The sequence below is a fragment of the Papaver somniferum genome, chromosome 2 (genome assembly GCF_003573695.1).
Source record: "Papaver somniferum cultivar HN1 chromosome 2, ASM357369v1, whole genome shotgun sequence".
Lineage (NCBI taxonomy): Eukaryota > Viridiplantae > Streptophyta > Magnoliopsida > Ranunculales > Papaveraceae > Papaver > Papaver somniferum.
In genome coordinates, this window is record NC_039359.1 from 211343320 (window position 1) to 211359987 (window position 16668).

The 16668-nt window shown below is 37.0% G+C and overlaps 2 protein-coding genes across 2 annotated transcripts; both read right to left on the reverse strand.

Annotated features, from left to right (window-relative positions):
• Positions 1 to 2413: 2413 nt before the first annotated feature.
• Positions 2414 to 4449, reverse strand: LOC113352742 (probable amidase At4g34880). The gene is made up of 5 exons (XM_026596524.1): positions 3925 to 4449; positions 3598 to 3812; positions 3255 to 3497; positions 2946 to 3144; positions 2414 to 2863 (listed from the first exon to the last, which is right to left on the reverse strand). Exons 1-5 carry the CDS (start codon positions 4447 to 4449, stop codon positions 2414 to 2416), a joined length of 1632 nt encoding a protein of 543 aa, XP_026452309.1.
• Positions 4450 to 7132: 2683 nt separating this feature from the next.
• LOC113352743 (small RNA degrading nuclease 3-like) lies at positions 7133 to 9692 on the reverse strand. The gene is made up of 6 exons (XM_026596525.1): positions 9674 to 9692; positions 9352 to 9611; positions 8408 to 8499; positions 8045 to 8302; positions 7764 to 7960; positions 7133 to 7671 (listed from the first exon to the last, which is right to left on the reverse strand). Exons 1-6 carry the CDS (start codon positions 9690 to 9692, stop codon positions 7133 to 7135), a joined length of 1365 nt encoding a protein of 454 aa, XP_026452310.1.
• Positions 9693 to 16668: the final 6976 nt, after the last annotated feature.

The window sequence follows — 16668 nt, forward strand, 5'->3', positions numbered from 1 at the left end:
CGGCATGATATCTTGAAGTGAGTAGAGGTTGAGTTTAAATTTTAATTTTTTAATTTTTTAAACTCTTAATAATGTTTATATCTTTATTTAGAGTGGATTTCTTTCAGGAGTACTCTTGATAAACTCACCTATGTGAATGTGAAAGTGTGGCCGCTTTCTATGAGAATATGGGCAATTATCTAGATCATTCATTAAACTGGGATACAAGCACAGGGCCGTAATGTGCTGGCTTTAGACTTTACACTAATATAGTCGTGTGTGTTAAGCGATCTTTTTATCTACTAGAGTTCAAGACTTGTGTTCACTCTATGGTCAGATTTTAAGAGAGCATGTTAACACTATGTAAAGGTTCAAGTTGCGAGACACCTTTGCTTATGCACATCTCTGTATGTTCTTACTCAATGTTTTGAAAAATATAAGTGGGGGATTGTTGAGATATATGTTTTGAAAACATTAATTAATTTATGAATAGTTGTCTCTCATTTAAATGGTTTTTATGTGACATTTATTCTTTCTTTTAAAGAATAAATTTATTTCATTTTTAATGCCAAAAACCGTTTTTTGTTGAATAGGTTAATGGTGCTAATTAAGAACTTAATAATGCATGTCATTTAATATTATTTAATTTTTTGGTTATTGAAAATCAGTTTTTGATAAAAAAGAATTTGGAGAGTTGTAAAAAGTCTTTTTTCTTATGTGGGAGTTTTCTATCATGTTTCTTGAGTTTATTAGAAAATGAATTTGTGTGAGAAAGAAAAATAAGTGTATAATCATCCTTGATTTTTTAAAAGTGTTTCTGAGCAAGAATGAAGTGTAGAAGTTTCACATCCTCTTATCGTGTAAGAGTGATTGTGTAAGAGATTGAATTCGGCTGTTTTATCCTGGGGACGACGCGACATGGAAGAACTGCTTGCACAATCTTGGACAGAGCCGCGAAACGTCTTAAAGAAAGCGACCTAGTCCGCGACTCAACCATACTAATTATTTCGTGTTTGATTTTTATTTTTTGCGCAAGCATAATTCAACAATTGTTCCAACACATCTTACGTAATCAGGGAAGTTTACAAAGTTTTGCAGCTTTTCTCATAGTAAAAAATGAGAATAGTTAAATGCTTTCGACAACAAGGGAAAGAAAGTCCATAAAGTGAAATTTATATTTATTTTTGTTTGTTTTAGTCTAGATGGCCACCGGACATATACCGTTCAAATAACACAGTTGATAATTCAGTCTAGATTATGTTTTCTAATGCCAGATACTCGGAAGAACAATTTATAAAGGAAGCTTCTTTTGAGAAATAGGAAGAAGGTGAGATGAATCTATCACCTCCTCTTTTTTGTATTTCCCCATACCTCAATTTAAACGTTGTTTGATTAAAATAATTAAACAACAATTACAGATTGTCCGAGGACAACCTGGTAGCCTCATAGGAAATCCTGTGAGAAAAGCCAACGACTGGAAGGGGAAAACTGGCCCTGCAATTTTAAGATTTATACAACTGTCCAAAAATGATGACCACAGCATGCACTCTATCACTAGGATGGGCCTCAAAACAGATCCCGCAATTAGTGAGGGAACTATGTTTGGACTGGAGAGGTTAATAGTAAATTTAGGATAGCTTAGTAGTGTCTGAAAGAAAATTTAGGTTAATAGTAGTTTGCCGGTAAAACTGAAAATAGAGAGAACGCAACATAAAGGGAAAGGGTAAGGAAAGACAGTGGGAGACAAACTTAAGGGAGGGCAAGCTTTAATAGGGATCTCAAACAGGGACGGATCCAGGAAGGATAAAAAAATTTTTAAAGCCGGGATTAGAAGCCTTGGTCGAGTAGATTTTTCTTTTTTAAAGCCCCTTTAGCCCAGCTGTAGGTCCGCCAGTGATCTCAAAGAATCTTAGACCTTTGAAAATTGAGATTAGTTGTATGTGATGTAACGTTTAGTTAGCATCAAAATAAAGTTTAGTGTTTTGCATTGCATTTGCAGTCACAATCACAATTTATAGCATGTGAGAGGGTTCCTAAATAAAATAATACCGCGAATATGTAAAATGTGAGGAAACTAAGAAACTCTGGGGGTTCAGAGTATAGCTATTGGCAAATTTAGTTAAAACCAGCTTTTATTAATGAACAACAAGGACATGACAACCTTATTTATAGGATTTTTGCCAAATCCATCAGCTTCACACCACAAGACTTACATAAAACCGTGCACTTCGATTCCTCACAAACTCATCTCCTCAAGTGCCAGGACGGACATATGCTGGCTTTGGGCGACCTACTCCGTACCCACTAAAACTTAATACACTTAACTCATAGCATAACCTAGCTAGTTATAAAGTACCTAGTACACTGATCATACAAACAACTGGTTGTCTTTGAAAGCACATAACACAGCTTAAAATTAATGCAGGCTAGCTAATCAATTAGGTGATGTAATCATTTCGATTAGGGAGTCACTGCTGCTGCTAGCAATGCCCTCCTCGTTGGTACTTGTATATTGGGACTTCGTCAACATTTGATAGAAAGGAGGTTTCCTAGCAAGTGTCAACTGTTCGAAAGCATAAGAAATCTCAATGAGCTTTGGCTCTGAACCCCTTAGTCCACCAAAGGTTATTCCAATAGGCATTCCATTTGGATGATATCCTGCGGGAACGCTAATTCCTGGGTGTCCACCAATAGCAAGTACTGTTGAGAACTGACTCGCTGGAGTCACGACTGCATCCAAATTATTCTTTTCCATCAATGTCACAAACCCATCTTTATCAATTTTCTTCATCTTCTCCAACACTTTTATCTCTGCTGCCCCAATTTTCCCACCAGTCCTTTCAGCCGCTATCAACATGTCTTGACCATATGTAGGTGTTTTTTCCTGCAAAATGAATGAAAACCATTAGCAGAGAGTACTCTAGCAAGCCAGCTGGTTTAGATCATTGATATCTACGTATACGTACCAAAGAAGGGTGTTTAGTATTAAAGGCAATCACTTCAGCCAATGACCTCACTGGAGAAGAAATTAGTCCTTCTAGGTAAGCATTGAGAGCAGCCTTGAACTCAAACCTCTCTACTTGGGATTCACCAGTTAGAGCTGGATTGAGAACAGTCTTGATATTCGGAATGTTCAGCTTGTCCACTATAACCGCACCAGCTTTCCTATGTTAAGATCAAGAAATGAATTAGTTTTAAGATCAAATGAATTACTTATGACCATAAATATGCAACAGCGAATGAAAAAGAATCATTTGGGGATTGTAATTCTATACTTCATTGTCTCGATGTGGTCTGCGAAGAGTTTGTGAAGCGGCGAACCGGTGGGGAAATTGTAGAAGGGAGTCCTGACAACCCCAATTCTTTTACCAGCAAGACCGTCCTTTTTTAAAAATTGCTTGTAACCATCTTTAGGTATGAAGTCTTTCGATCTGTTTGTGGCTTCACTATCAAACTCATCGTACCCCACAATTTCATCTAGTACGTATACAGCATCTGTTACAGTTTTACCAATAGGTCTGCAAGCGCATTCGATCAATATATAATCCGTTCACAAACAAGTTAGCAATAATGGATTAAGAACAGGGAAACCATAGAGCATATATCATTTGTACTTACCCCACTGTGTCAAGTGATGGCGCAATCGGGATCATACCGGAACGACTACAGAGTCCAAGAGTAGGTTTGATTCCACAAACTGAGTTATGACTGCAGGGGCAGAGGATAGAACCATCTGTTTCCGTTCCCAAAGAAACTATTATCAGATTCCCAGTCACAGCTATAGCTGAACCACTACTTGAACCACAAGGATTCCCACTCAGATAGTAAGGATTCTGCAGGTACATAGATATATTGGTTAAAAACATCGTACATTAAAAAGGTGCGTTTTCTTATATGTCACATTTTCATTTTCTAATGCATGTATTCAGAAGTTTTTGTACATACCCTGCCCTGCCCGCTAACTGCACACCATCCGTTGGGAAGTTTTGGAGCACGGATAGCTCCCCACTCGGTCATACTGGCCTTCCCCATGATTAAAGCACCGGATTTTCTCAACTTAGCCACGACCCCTGCATCACGCGGCACGACAGACCCTACGAGAGCATAAGATCCACATGAAGTGTTAAGTTTGTCTTTAGTTGCAATGTTATCTTTGATTAGGATTGGGATCCCATGCATCCCACTGAAAGACCCTCCTTTACTCCTTTCTTTATCAGCTTGGTCAGCTTGATCCAATACATCGGGGTTAACCTCGATTACAGCTTTGAGAAGTGGATTGAGGGCTTCAATCTGTTGGATGTAAAACTCAACTAGTTTACGAGATGTTAAGGTTTTATCCTCGAAAGCTTGTTGGATATCTTTGATAGTGGCTTCATTTATGGAGAAACCATGACTGCTTTGGATGAGGCCAGCAGAGAAGTTGAATGTGAACGCTAGTAGTAAAAACAGTAGATACGAAGAGATATTCATGTTGTTGGAATAGATGGAGAGATGAGTATGGACTTTCCCCCGATTATATACCTTACAGAACTGATCCAAGAGTGAGCGTACGTGTCGAACTCCCGTTTTATTTGCATTTATTTGTTGTGACTGTGAAGAGTACTCATAAAAGCCCTACACAGCAGCTACTAGTCTCCGCTTCTGCATCGAATTATGAGCTTTGTTGGGAAATGGGACGCTATGGGCAGGATTCACGTGTCAGGATGCATAGCTGGTACAGTACTTCTCTACCATCTAAACACGTACAATCCTGCTGCTGTAAACTTCACATGGGATAGAGAAACTTATAACAATTCATCTATTTTATTCAAAAGTTATTGCATCGCACATTGGTAAGCATGCTTAATAATGCAACAAGTTATGCATGTCAAACACCTGTTAGCAGTCGTGGCCTTAAGGATGGACATATCGGAAACGTGAGCTAATCAGTAATCAGCACCACATTGCGGGTTCACTACGGTAACTAGTAGCCGTATTTTAAACTCAAATGTCCCGGTGTTTTTCTTTTTTGAAGGAAAAATGCCCAGTGTGGTATGGAGCAAAATCTGTATGCCGCTAACTTTTGAAGAAACAAGGTATCTCCTGGTCCTTGGTAATTGAATCGAAAAAACCTACGTACAAGACAAATTTCTTGAAGCATGCGTGCATGATGCATGTTTAGGATTATGGGTTTTCCCACGGAGTTCGCAGTTTTGTATCTTTGGTTAAGGCAATTTGAAGTCATGTGCTATGTTGCCAGCTTAAACAAAGGTCGACTTGGGATGAGAAAGTAATATTCGGCCGCCACTTTGAAAGAGAAAGCTATATTCGTAGAAAGGGGATTTCTTAGCGAATGTCAATTGTTCAAAAGCAAAAGAAAACTCAATGAGCTTGGGCACAGAACCCCTTAGTCCACCGAAGGTAATTCCAATGGGCATTCAGCTTGTATGATATCCTGCTTTGATACTAATTCATGGGTGTCCTCCAATAGCAAGCGCTGTTGAGAGCTGACTTGCTTTTAATTTTCTTCATCCTCCACAGCACCTTTTATCTCTGCTGCCGAAATTTTCTCACTAGTCCTTTCAGCTATATTACCAACAAACCAGCTAGTTTGGACTATTCGTATATACGCATATATATTTATAACCGAAGATAGATAACATATTGAGCAGTTCTTTTAACTAAGTTTTATTTGTTTGTTGTTTCTTGGTTATAATTTTTATAACTGGCCTATTAATAGGCCTATGTCATTAAGTATAAATACTCGACAATAACACTTACTATGTTATTTCATTAATAGGAAAACCTCAAGCATGAGTTTTATAACCCTTGTTGAAGATAATTCTAGATCATAACTCATGCATGAACCTCTGAACTCTTGTTTCTGCACGAGTTATCTAGAGTTATAGTCTGGCATTATCTTCTAATGAAGTTACAAAGATCGTGCATAAGGTTTTACCACTACAAGAAAAGTAGTTTTTAGTGGCAAAACATTGTGTCACCAATGCTAATTTCTTCATTACGAAAAGAATCCAACAGCGCAAAAAATTCAGTCCATAGTGAGCCGTAGAAAGTTGGTGGGTTTTTCCCACTTGATCTTCCAATTTCTCTCTTAAGGCATGCATGATGTGCCAATCTAAGTGTATCTTCAATACTGACTGATCCCTGAGGCATATATTCAAATTAGTCAGGAATGTCAAAAGTTTCTATATCTCTCATTAATTTTATTTGCACACTAGAAACCGGTCTATGAACTCATTTATATTAATTTGTATAATTATATTACATTTATTACGTACCCACAAAGCTGATCCATTTCATCTTCATAGACACAACACTCACATCAAGGAACGTGCGTGGCTCGACACGAGGGCTTAAGATGGATGCACTGATTACCGCCAACAAAGGGAAGTTGTTTGTTCACTTCTCAGAATTACAAGGAAAGCCGGATTGCGAAAAAGCCAATCCACTCGCAAGCGAGCATGGGCTCGTTCTCTGGCCCCATCGAAACACAAGTACCCCTACTCGCTTGCGTGTGGATTGGTATTTTTCGAAGTCCGACTTTCCTTCTAATTTCGAGAAGTAAACAGGCAACTTCACTTTTTTGGCAATAATCAGTGCATCCAGCTTAAACCCTCAAGTCGAGGCCCGCACGTTCCTTGATGTGGGTGTTACATCTACGAAGATCAAATGGATTAGTTTTCTGGGAAGATAATAAAGATAATGTAATCATATAAATGTAAATGAGTTCAAATATTGCAGGTTTCTGGAGTGCAAATAAAATTCATCGAAAATATCATAGAATATACACTTAGATTGACACATCATGCTTGCCGGAGCTGATTGTTCATTGTTGTTAGCCATTTTTCACCTGGGCAACAAAACAACACCATGATTAAAGAACAACTAAGAAACCACGCGCATTTGATAATGCATATCTTTTTGAAATGCCATCTCTCTAGGACCTGGGTGTATCTTTGGTCAATGCATTTGTTGGTAATGTGCTATGTAACCCATGTTTCAAGCTTATATCAAATAGATTTTGACTTCAAGATAAAGAGTTATATCATTTCAAGTGTGACGCATTTAACTGAAACAAAAAATAGACGGGATAAAGAAAAATGGTGCATCGAAGTGACAAAGTCAACCTGGCCATGTTAGAGTAGATGTGGTTTCAGTATTTGGAGTTATTTTTGCAGTACTGGAGTTGTTCTTGCAGTAATTGAATTATTTTTCCGCGTTTCAGGCAATCTGAATTCTTCTGCAGCTCTTCATTGCTGGGTGCTACAGCTTCTTTGATCTGTCTCTTTCTTAAAGAATAATCTGGTACAAGACTTTCATCATCTCTAACCATTTTACGAACATGAATACAGCCACTAGCACACTTCTTATCCTTAGGTTGAACTGGGATAACTTTCTGTTGCAGACCATTTGTATCCTTTACTTCCTCGGATTTGATACTTCGAAACGTGTAATTTGCCTCATCTTGATCTTTGAAAAGGGCAGTAGCAGAATAAGATTTTGCTCTCTGTTGGTATCTCAGTTTAAGTACAACAGCAGAGTCCATCCGTACTATTACACGCAATTCTTCTTCAGATAAATAAACTGGTATCCTGTAAAGAAAAAGCTGCTTTGACAGATAATCACTAAATACCTTCATGGCTTCATCATATCCTTTTTCCAGCACATTCTTCACCAGTTTCATTGCAGCACCTGCATCGTCCAACAATTATGTTGAGCACCCTCTTCCCTAACGTCACGTTTGAGTACAACCTTGCACAGGTCACTTAATGAATTTCTCTTGCCATCTGCACGTCTGAAGACTAGTGATGTGTCAATAACCCGTCCATGATCCAGTTTCAATGCTTTCAAATCACAATCCAAGCTGTGACCAATCAATATAGTTCCGTTGCACAATAGGTTTTCCAGCGATTTCTGAACATCCATTATCGAACATGTAACTCCTTCCAAATCCTGTGCAGTGATTCCAGTAATCTCAGTTCTATAATCTTTGACAGGTTTATTAGGGTTCACCAGTTTATTCAGCTTAACCTTTAAGTTTTTCTACAACACACACTTTCACTACCGGCTCTGTTCCATCTTCACATTCAACATCTCACAATCAACAGCAAGAATTGCATTGGATTTAGACATGTCACCCATGCTTGTTACTACCCAGTCCTCATCATAAGATTTGAACGAATAGCTCGATGAGTAATCTGGGTGTTCATATGTTAACCGGACCAGTTTCTCTCGATCTGTAGCACTATTCTTGATCAACTCGAATACTGCTTCCCGATTTGAATGCCAATCTAACACCTTCTCCAAGAACTGGCTTCTGCTTCTTTATCAGGAAAGGTTTCAAGAAAAGAAACCAAGACAGCAACAGACCTCTTACTGGGATCACTTATACCGGCTCCAATCTTTCGGTCATGTTCGTTCAGAAAACCTCCAAACTCCTTTGGATCCTTCCATTCGACGTTGTTGTGCAATTTTCACCATAGAAACAAGAACATCCTTCTCTGCAGCAGCTAATCTCTCCTTCAACATTGTGGAGACGAGAGATGCGGATGATGTGAAGAAATTAGGGTTTTTACACGAAGAGGAGGTGTTAGACTTTAATAGAGACGGGCAAGAACTCAACGAAACCTATATATATATCAAACTTTCAGGTTTCCTGTTTTCTCTGACATCGCTGCCGGCCCGTAACCCAATTATGGTTCATTTATTACATGGGCTGGGCGGCCCGACCAGATCCAATTTAGGGACCTTCCTAAAATTGGATTATGGTTTATGAAGGACATATGCCTCTTGGTGACACCAAAGGACAACTTCAGCCTTCAGGGGCTTTCAGTTCAATTGCTTCGAACGTACTAACGTTGATTCCAGTGTGAGGATCACGAAGCATGGAGCCGTAGTAGCCTGTCCGAGTGGAGCAAGATCGAAGATTCCTTGGGTGGGTTCGCAGGTTCACTCGGCATAAATAGAGTGTATGTCAGCGCCATAGAATCAGTGAAATTGGTTTCAGGAAGACTTCATTCGAGCTGAAAGCAGTCTTCAGAATAGACGGGGAGCAGCCCACCACGCAGTTCCTCTTTTCTTGGTTACATCCAAACTGCAAATTGCATCCCTAATTTCTTGCATACTCAACGGCTTCTTCGTAGGCATTCGGGTTCCAGTATCGGGGTGTAGGAAATTCCAAAACAGTGATTAGATTCAGGTACACGGGTGCATACCTGCGTTCTTCTGGCATGTCGACGACAATAAAGTGCCAAGTTGTTGGATCGCAAAGGCAAAAGGTACGGGGATAGGGAGGTCCGTGCAAGATTTCGGCCTCCTGAGACTGATTGAATTGTAACGGTCCGGAAAATGAAGAACGATTAATTCGCGTACCTTCATGTATGTCATCAGGCAACATCCGTCGGCTAGATATTCGGCAGCTTGTGCAACACGGTCAGCAATTTCTTGTGTTCCTGACACTGTCTTGTTTTGCAGAAGGCGACTCATAGCAGTCTCAAGAGTCTGGTGTATGCTGTCTCTGTAATTGGTGACATTGATAGTCTCTGGAGTTGGGATGCGGAAGAATTTGTCTCGACGGAGAAACAGACCTAGTGTTCCTTCAGCAATTAATTCAGCTGTGCATTGAGGATTACCTATAGGCACAGGCACACCAGTACTGTCACTCAGTCAGTCGGCTTCAGAAAATGTGTATCACCAGATGATAGCTCTGCCATCTGTAGGTCTTTCAGTCTGCAGTCTGTAATCTTAAAAGTTGCGAGTTAGAAGTTACAAATACTGCACTATTACAATAGAAAGTTGTTCGGTGTTAAAACCCATGGCCTGAATTTTAAACTCGTCTATACTCAACATTCTAACAATCAGCAATAATGATCTTCCAGATCAAAGAGGGCCACACTAATGCTATATACAAAGACGGCATACTTACATCTGCATTAGCTCAGAATGCAACTATGGATTTTAGCAGTTCTGAGGAATTGCATGCATCTGTCCTTAAACTGGCCACTAAAAGTTTGAGCAACTACAAAAATTTGCTTCGACCAGCTAAACCTCGAGAAAAGGTTTGAGCTAAGAATGTATACAATTGATCGGTTTAGTTTTAAATTGGTGCAACTGCTGAAACAAAGTTGTTGTACGAGTTTTCAGCCAATTAGATGGATTTACAACAGTTACAACGAGCTGATTCAAGCTGCGGAATGTGGATGACTAAAAGCCCTGTAAGTAGTGACTTACTAGGTTGAAACTTGAAACTAAACCAGAGAGTGTATGTTTGATATGTTCATTGACTAATATTTAGACCCCTAAGCAGATTCTAACTAGATTGATGACTGAACCAAACTGGAAACTCTATGTTCCTAACGTACACAAACTAGTCTATATACTGTGAGAAGGTTTTGAGGTGTTTCAAACACATCTTACGCCTAGAAATACATTATCTAAATGGTTATCGAAATCTTTTAAGGATATTGCGAAGCTGATTGGACATACTTTCAGTTGAATTCTTTAAGGGATAAAGCGATTCGATCCTCTAATAAATAGAGGAACAGACATATAAATCCAATGTGATAATACCGCGGCTATTGCAAGAATTGAGAATGCATGCAACGACAACTATAAGAGTTGATATTTTGAAAACGGATTATATAATGTCTGAAAAGAGTTTTCGTTAATCTTTTGACGAAAGGATTGATAAGATGTAGGAATTTAGGATGTAGGAATTACCAATAGGTACTAATATTATGGGCCTATGTAATGGCAGGTCCATCCATTAAGAAACAGTAACCAGAGGTCCTTTTTTCATGAAAGTTAAGATGCTGGACCAAAGATTTTATCCGCAGATCCTAGCACACGTGTGACTTTCAGCAGAATACCAAAAATATCCTTGATATGTAAAATTAGAACAACGGGGATCCTAACATTCTTTTCATTTTCTCTCACATTTTATGTTTTGTGGGAGCTCTGGCGACGAAGATTTTATTGACCTCATGTGATTTGCAAACTCAAGCTTGATTGATTGTATATCGTAAGTTAATTTATTCTTTATTAATCTTTATTTTATGTTTCTTCATGATTCCATCTTGATCTGAGATCCAAATATCTTGAATTCATGGTAACAAATTCAAATTTCAGATTCTAGGGTTTCTAAAACAAGAATTCAACATTTTTGTTGTCGTTGTTGTGTTTACGATCTTCGTGCTTGATTAGTTAATTATTTACTTCAATATTGATGAAAATAGTTCAGATCCAGATTGATAATTATGTTTGATGTTCATTTCTATATTAAATATGATTTGTTTTAATTTAATTTTATTAGTTTTGGGTTTGTTTTCATTTTGGTTTTGTGTATGAAGCATCAGTACATATGTCATGTATTTTATTTTTCTCTATGTTTACTATGTATATATAGGTTATTCCTTTTTTTTTTTTTTTTGATGATTTCATACTAAAACTAGAGATTAATTTGTATGATCTTATAATATATGTGTTGTAATGCATTTTTTATTTGACTTTTCGTTGATTCTAATATTCTCTCAATGATTTCATAGATTTTCTTTCAGTGAGATTACTACTTCTACACAATTTTTTTAAGTAATGCTTTTTTGTTGTTTGAGACTATTTAATCCAACAATACATATATGGCATACCGAAAAATATGCGTTGATTTTGTTTTATTCATAGATTCATCACTTATTTCATATGATCCAGCGGTACATATGTGGCGTACTGGGAAATATTGTTTTTATTTTGTTATATTTCCAGAAATATCAGTGCATAAACGCTGCACACCGGATAAATCAATGTATATATGGCGCACTGTGAAAAAAGCAGCGCGTAAACGATGTACTCAGAAAAATCATATTTGATGTACTATAAATGAATGAACTAGTATATTGAGTGCATAATATGCTTTATTTTGGTTAACTTAGGGAAGTGTGATGTGTACACGATGTTACTAGTTTGACTTGGCTAGAAAGTACTTGCTTCATTTTAGTTTCTTCGGTATGTTATGATGTTGATGTTAGAAAAGTTTGACCCATGAGTACATGGGTTCCCACACTATGGCTAAGCCACCAGGAGCAACTATATATATACATAGAGTTCAATTATTATGGAATTTATCTAATCTGTTTATTTATTCAGATTCTCGGACTTCTTATTTGTTATTTCTTAGTACATATGTTATCGTCACAAAAACCTAATTGAAGTGGTTTTATTTATGTGGAATCATAGGTCTTATACCACGTTATCTCAGTACATATATGTTGTTCTCACAAAAACCTACTTTATTTTTGAGAATATGATCTGAATGTGCATATATGTGGTACTAAAGAAATCTAAGTTATTTCTACAAATGCATGTAGTGTTTGTATGATCCAACAGTACATATATGACGTACTGTTGTTTTGAGTGCATATTCTCATGACTTTCTGTTAGAATTTGTGAGTGCAGATGCATCTCTATCTGCTTGAGTACATTTCAGTTCTACCATGTTAATTGAGTGCATATTCATATTTCACATGCATGTCTATATGTTGTCTATTGCGTAAATAATGGTATTCTTAAATGACACACTGCAGCTTAATGGGAGTTGTAAATAATTTAGCTATACAGTGCTAGAGTTTGGTTAAATGTAATGTATCGTTCTGCAAGGTAACCGAGTAAGACTTCTTAACTGGGGTCGAGGAAGCGTTACAAACATGAAATTTTGTTAACAAAGTATATATCTTTCTTTGCAGGATGGCAGGTCGATTTGGAACTAAGAGGTTGAAATTATATTCGTATTTTTAACAGATTATCTCAACTTTGGTATTTTATACTTCCCTTAGATGATTTAAACTTTCTACAAATGCCTGAACTGTGACTGTCACCAAAATACTAGTACATTTTGATCATTCTTGACTTTGTGTGGAAAGTGGAATTCAAACTGTAGTTCACTTTGGTTTTTGGTATATGTTTATTTATAATTAATGCATCAGATATGTACTCGAATTGAGTGAGTGTATATTTGGCATACCGAGAGATCCATTTGGAAATGTGATGTTGCTAAACTCAATCTTTGTATGTTTGAAAATCTTTTGCAGTTACATTAGTCTGCCATTGTATGCGCTTGTCACTTAGGTTAGCCAACACAGAGAGAGTATTTCACTTTTATCAAATTTGGGTGTTTTTTCTATAATCATTGTACTCGTGAGCTCCATGGGGCTATTGCATGTTTACAGACCGTGTCTGCTGGTGAATCTAGACTAATATGAGCACTAACTGATTTCAGGGAGTAGCGGCTATGATTTTGAATGTGCAGGGAGGTGACATTGTAAATGCATAAATTCTGACTGTCACCAAAATATTAGTACATTTTGATAATTTTTAGCTTTGTATAGATAATGGAATTCAAATTAAATCGTAGATCACTTTGGGTTTTGGTTTATGTTGATTTGTTATAAAGTGCATCGGACATGTATGAGTGAGTGTATATTCGATGTGCCGAGAGATATATTTGGAAAAGTGATGCTGCTAACCTAATATTATGTTTGTTTACAAATCTTTTGCAGCTACATTAGTCTTCCACTGTATCCTCTTGTAACTTAGTTTAACTAACGTAGTGAGAATGTTTCACCTTTATCACATTTGGGTGCTCAACTCTTGTAATCATTTTACTCGTAAGCTTCATGGGACTGTTTCATGTTTACAGACATTTAATTTTATGGTTGTTTTGGAAGGATTTTTGTGTCTACTGATGCGTGTGGACTAATATGAGCACTAACTGATTTCAGAGAGAAGTGGTTGTGATTTTGAATGTGCCGAGAGGTGGCGTTGTCCATTAGAAGCTTGCAAAGCTTAAGAAGCAAGTAGCCTAAGTTGAGAACAAGTGCACCACTTATCAATACTTCCTGTAGAGCCTAATCTAGGGAGATGCTGATATCGGGTGATATATTCCTTTGCCTTGAACCTATAGTAATTGTCGTTACTAGTTCGAGTATAAGATATCCATTTCTTATGGGCTACTTGATAAGAAGGAAGTCACTAAAGTTGGTGTATTTCCCTATAAGGCAGTGAAGTATCATAGTTGAAGCATCTATAAAACACAGTGCATAAAACTCCAGAAAAATCTCAGTACATATATGCTGCATTGCGGTAAAAATGAGTGCATAATTGTATCATATTTTTATCCCTTTCACACCTACCTGAGTTGTACATGTACTTAAAGATGGAGTGCTATGATGGCAACTTAGAAGATTAATATCGTCAAATATGTTAGAATTTCAGAAGACTTGTATATAAAAAAAAATCTTATTATTTTCTCCATCTTTTTCATTTTTTTTGTTATACAGTATACTGGCATTTCAAGTATGTGTGATAAAAGGGAACCATGATGTATGAAATCAACTGAACCTAAATTTAGGTCTATGTTATATTCTTTTTTTCCCTTTTAATGTAAATATTCCCTGTGCATCTTTGATGCAAGAATTTTTTTTACTGCAGTACCAAGTCTATGTTTACATGTGTGCATTTGATACAGACCCGATTTCTTATGAGTAGTTTTGTTGTCATTAGTTTTTTTATTGAATAACAATAGTTTTTTTTTTTGATCATCAAGGGATGAATTTATGCGGAAAAAAAAATAATAAATTCTTAGTTTCAGTATAGCATATATGTATTTGCGATGAATCTATTATGAAAATAAGAAATTTAGACATTTTTTCGGTACATCATATATGTACTGCTAGATCTACTACAATGTCAAAATAAGATGGATTTGTGAAAACCACAAAACCAATCTTTTCAGTACATAAATGTCAAAATTAGTGATAAATATATGAAAATCACAAAGTATGACCCATTTCTTTTCGGTACCTTACATATGTAATGCTAGATCACAGTGCAAAAATTAATTATATTGTCAAAAAAAAATATGATAATCTATGAAAATCAAAAAATTTGATAAAATAGTCAGTATATAAACTGCTAGATCACACTGTAAAAATCAATTCCATGTCAAAATACGTGACGAATCTAAAAATATAACAAATTAACCCAATATTTTTCCAGTACATCATATATGTACTACTCGATCAAACTGTAAAATTATTTTTTCCTGCTGGCGATTCTTTAAAATCGTCTAATGTAACGTCTTCTTTAACGTTCTTTTGTTTTTTCTGCTTGCGATTTCGGCCTCCTGAGACTGATTGAATTGTAACGGTCCGGAAAATGAAGAACGATTAATTCGCGTACCTTCATGTATGTCATCAGGCAACATCCGTCGGCTAGATATTCGGCAGCTTGTGCAACACGGTCAGCAATTTCTTGTGTTCCTGACACTGTCTTGTTTTGCAGAAGGCGACTCATAGCAGTCTCAAGAGTCTGGTGTATGCTCTGTAATTGGTGACATTTATAGTCTCTGGAGTTGGGATGCGGAAGACTTTGTCTCGACGGAGAAAAAGACCTAGTGTTCCTTCAGCAATTAATTCAGCTGTGCATTGAGGATTACCTATAGGCACAGGAACGCCAGTACTGTCACTCAGTCGGTCGGCTTCAGAAAATGTGTATCACCAGATGGTAGCTCTGCCATCTGTAGGTCTTTCAGTATGCAGTCTGTAATCTTAAAAGTTGCGAGTTCGAAGTTACAAATACTGCATTATTACAATAGAAAGTTGTTCGGTGTTAAAACCCATGGCCTGAATTTTAAACTCGTCTATACTCAACATTCTAACAATCAGCAATAATGATCTTCCAGATCAAAGAGGGCCACACTAATGCTATATACAAAGACGGCATACTTACATCTGCATTAGCTCATAATGCAACTATGGATTTTAGCAGTTCCGATGAATTGCATGCATCTGTCCTTAAACTGGCCACTAAAAGTTTGAGCAACTACAAAAATTTGCTTCGACCAGTTAAACCTCGAGAAAAGGTTTGAGCTAAGAATGTATACAATTGATCGGAATTGCTCAAATCTATGGTTTAGTTTTAAATTGGTGCAACTGCTGAAACAAAGTTGTTGTACGAGTTTTCATCCAATTAAATGGATTTACAATAGTTACAACAAGCTGATTCAAGCTGCGGAATGTGGATGACTAAAAGCCCTGTAAGTAGTGACTGACTAGGTTGAAACTTGAAACTAAACCAGAGAGTGTATGTTTGATATGTTCATTGACTAATATTTAGACCACTAAGCAGATTCTAACTAGATTGATGACTGAACCAAACTGGAAACTCTATGTTCCTAACGTACACAGACTAGTCTATATACTGTGAGAAGGTTTTGAGGTGTTTCAAACACATCTTACGCCTAGAAATACACTATTTAAATGGTTACCGCAATCGTTTAAGGATATTGCGAAGCTGATTGGACATACTTTCAGTTGAATTCTTTAAGGGATGAAGCGATTCGATTCTCTAATAGATAGAGGAACAGACATATAAATCCAATGTGATAATACCGCGGCTATTGAAAGAATTGAGAATGCATGAAACGACAACTATAAGAGTTGATATTTTGAAAATGGATTATATAATGTCTGAAAAGAGTTTTCGTTAGTCTTTTGACGAAAGGATTGATAAGAAGATGTGAATACATCTTAGGGATGAGGTTGATGCCCATTGAGATTGAGTCATTTGTGATGGATACCCGACGTAGAAATAGGTTCAAAGGGACTAGACAAAGTCATAGATGATAGCATCATTGAGATT

Excerpts from the sequence above, each read along its gene's own strand:
- LOC113352742 (XM_026596524.1), bottom strand. The coding sequence starts at position 4,449 with ATGAATATCTCTTCGTATCTACTGTTTTTACTACTAGCGTTCACATTC. Across the intron at positions 3,498-3,597 it reads CCATCACTTGACACAGTGGG|ACCTATTGGTAAAACTGTAA; the intron begins GTAAGTACAAAT and ends ATGCGCTTGCAG. Across the intron at positions 2,864-2,945 it reads ATACTAAACACCCTTCTTTG|GAAAAAACACCTACATATGG; the intron begins GTACGTATACGT and ends TTCATTTTGCAG.
- LOC113352743 (XM_026596525.1), bottom strand. Across the intron at positions 7,961-8,044 it reads GTGAAGATGGAACAGAGCCG|AACTGAGATTACTGGAATCA; the intron begins GTAGTGAAAGTG and ends CAAAGATTATAG. Across the intron at positions 7,672-7,763 it reads AGTCTTCAGACGTGCAGATG|GTGCTGCAATGAAACTGGTG; the intron begins GCAAGAGAAATT and ends TGGACGATGCAG.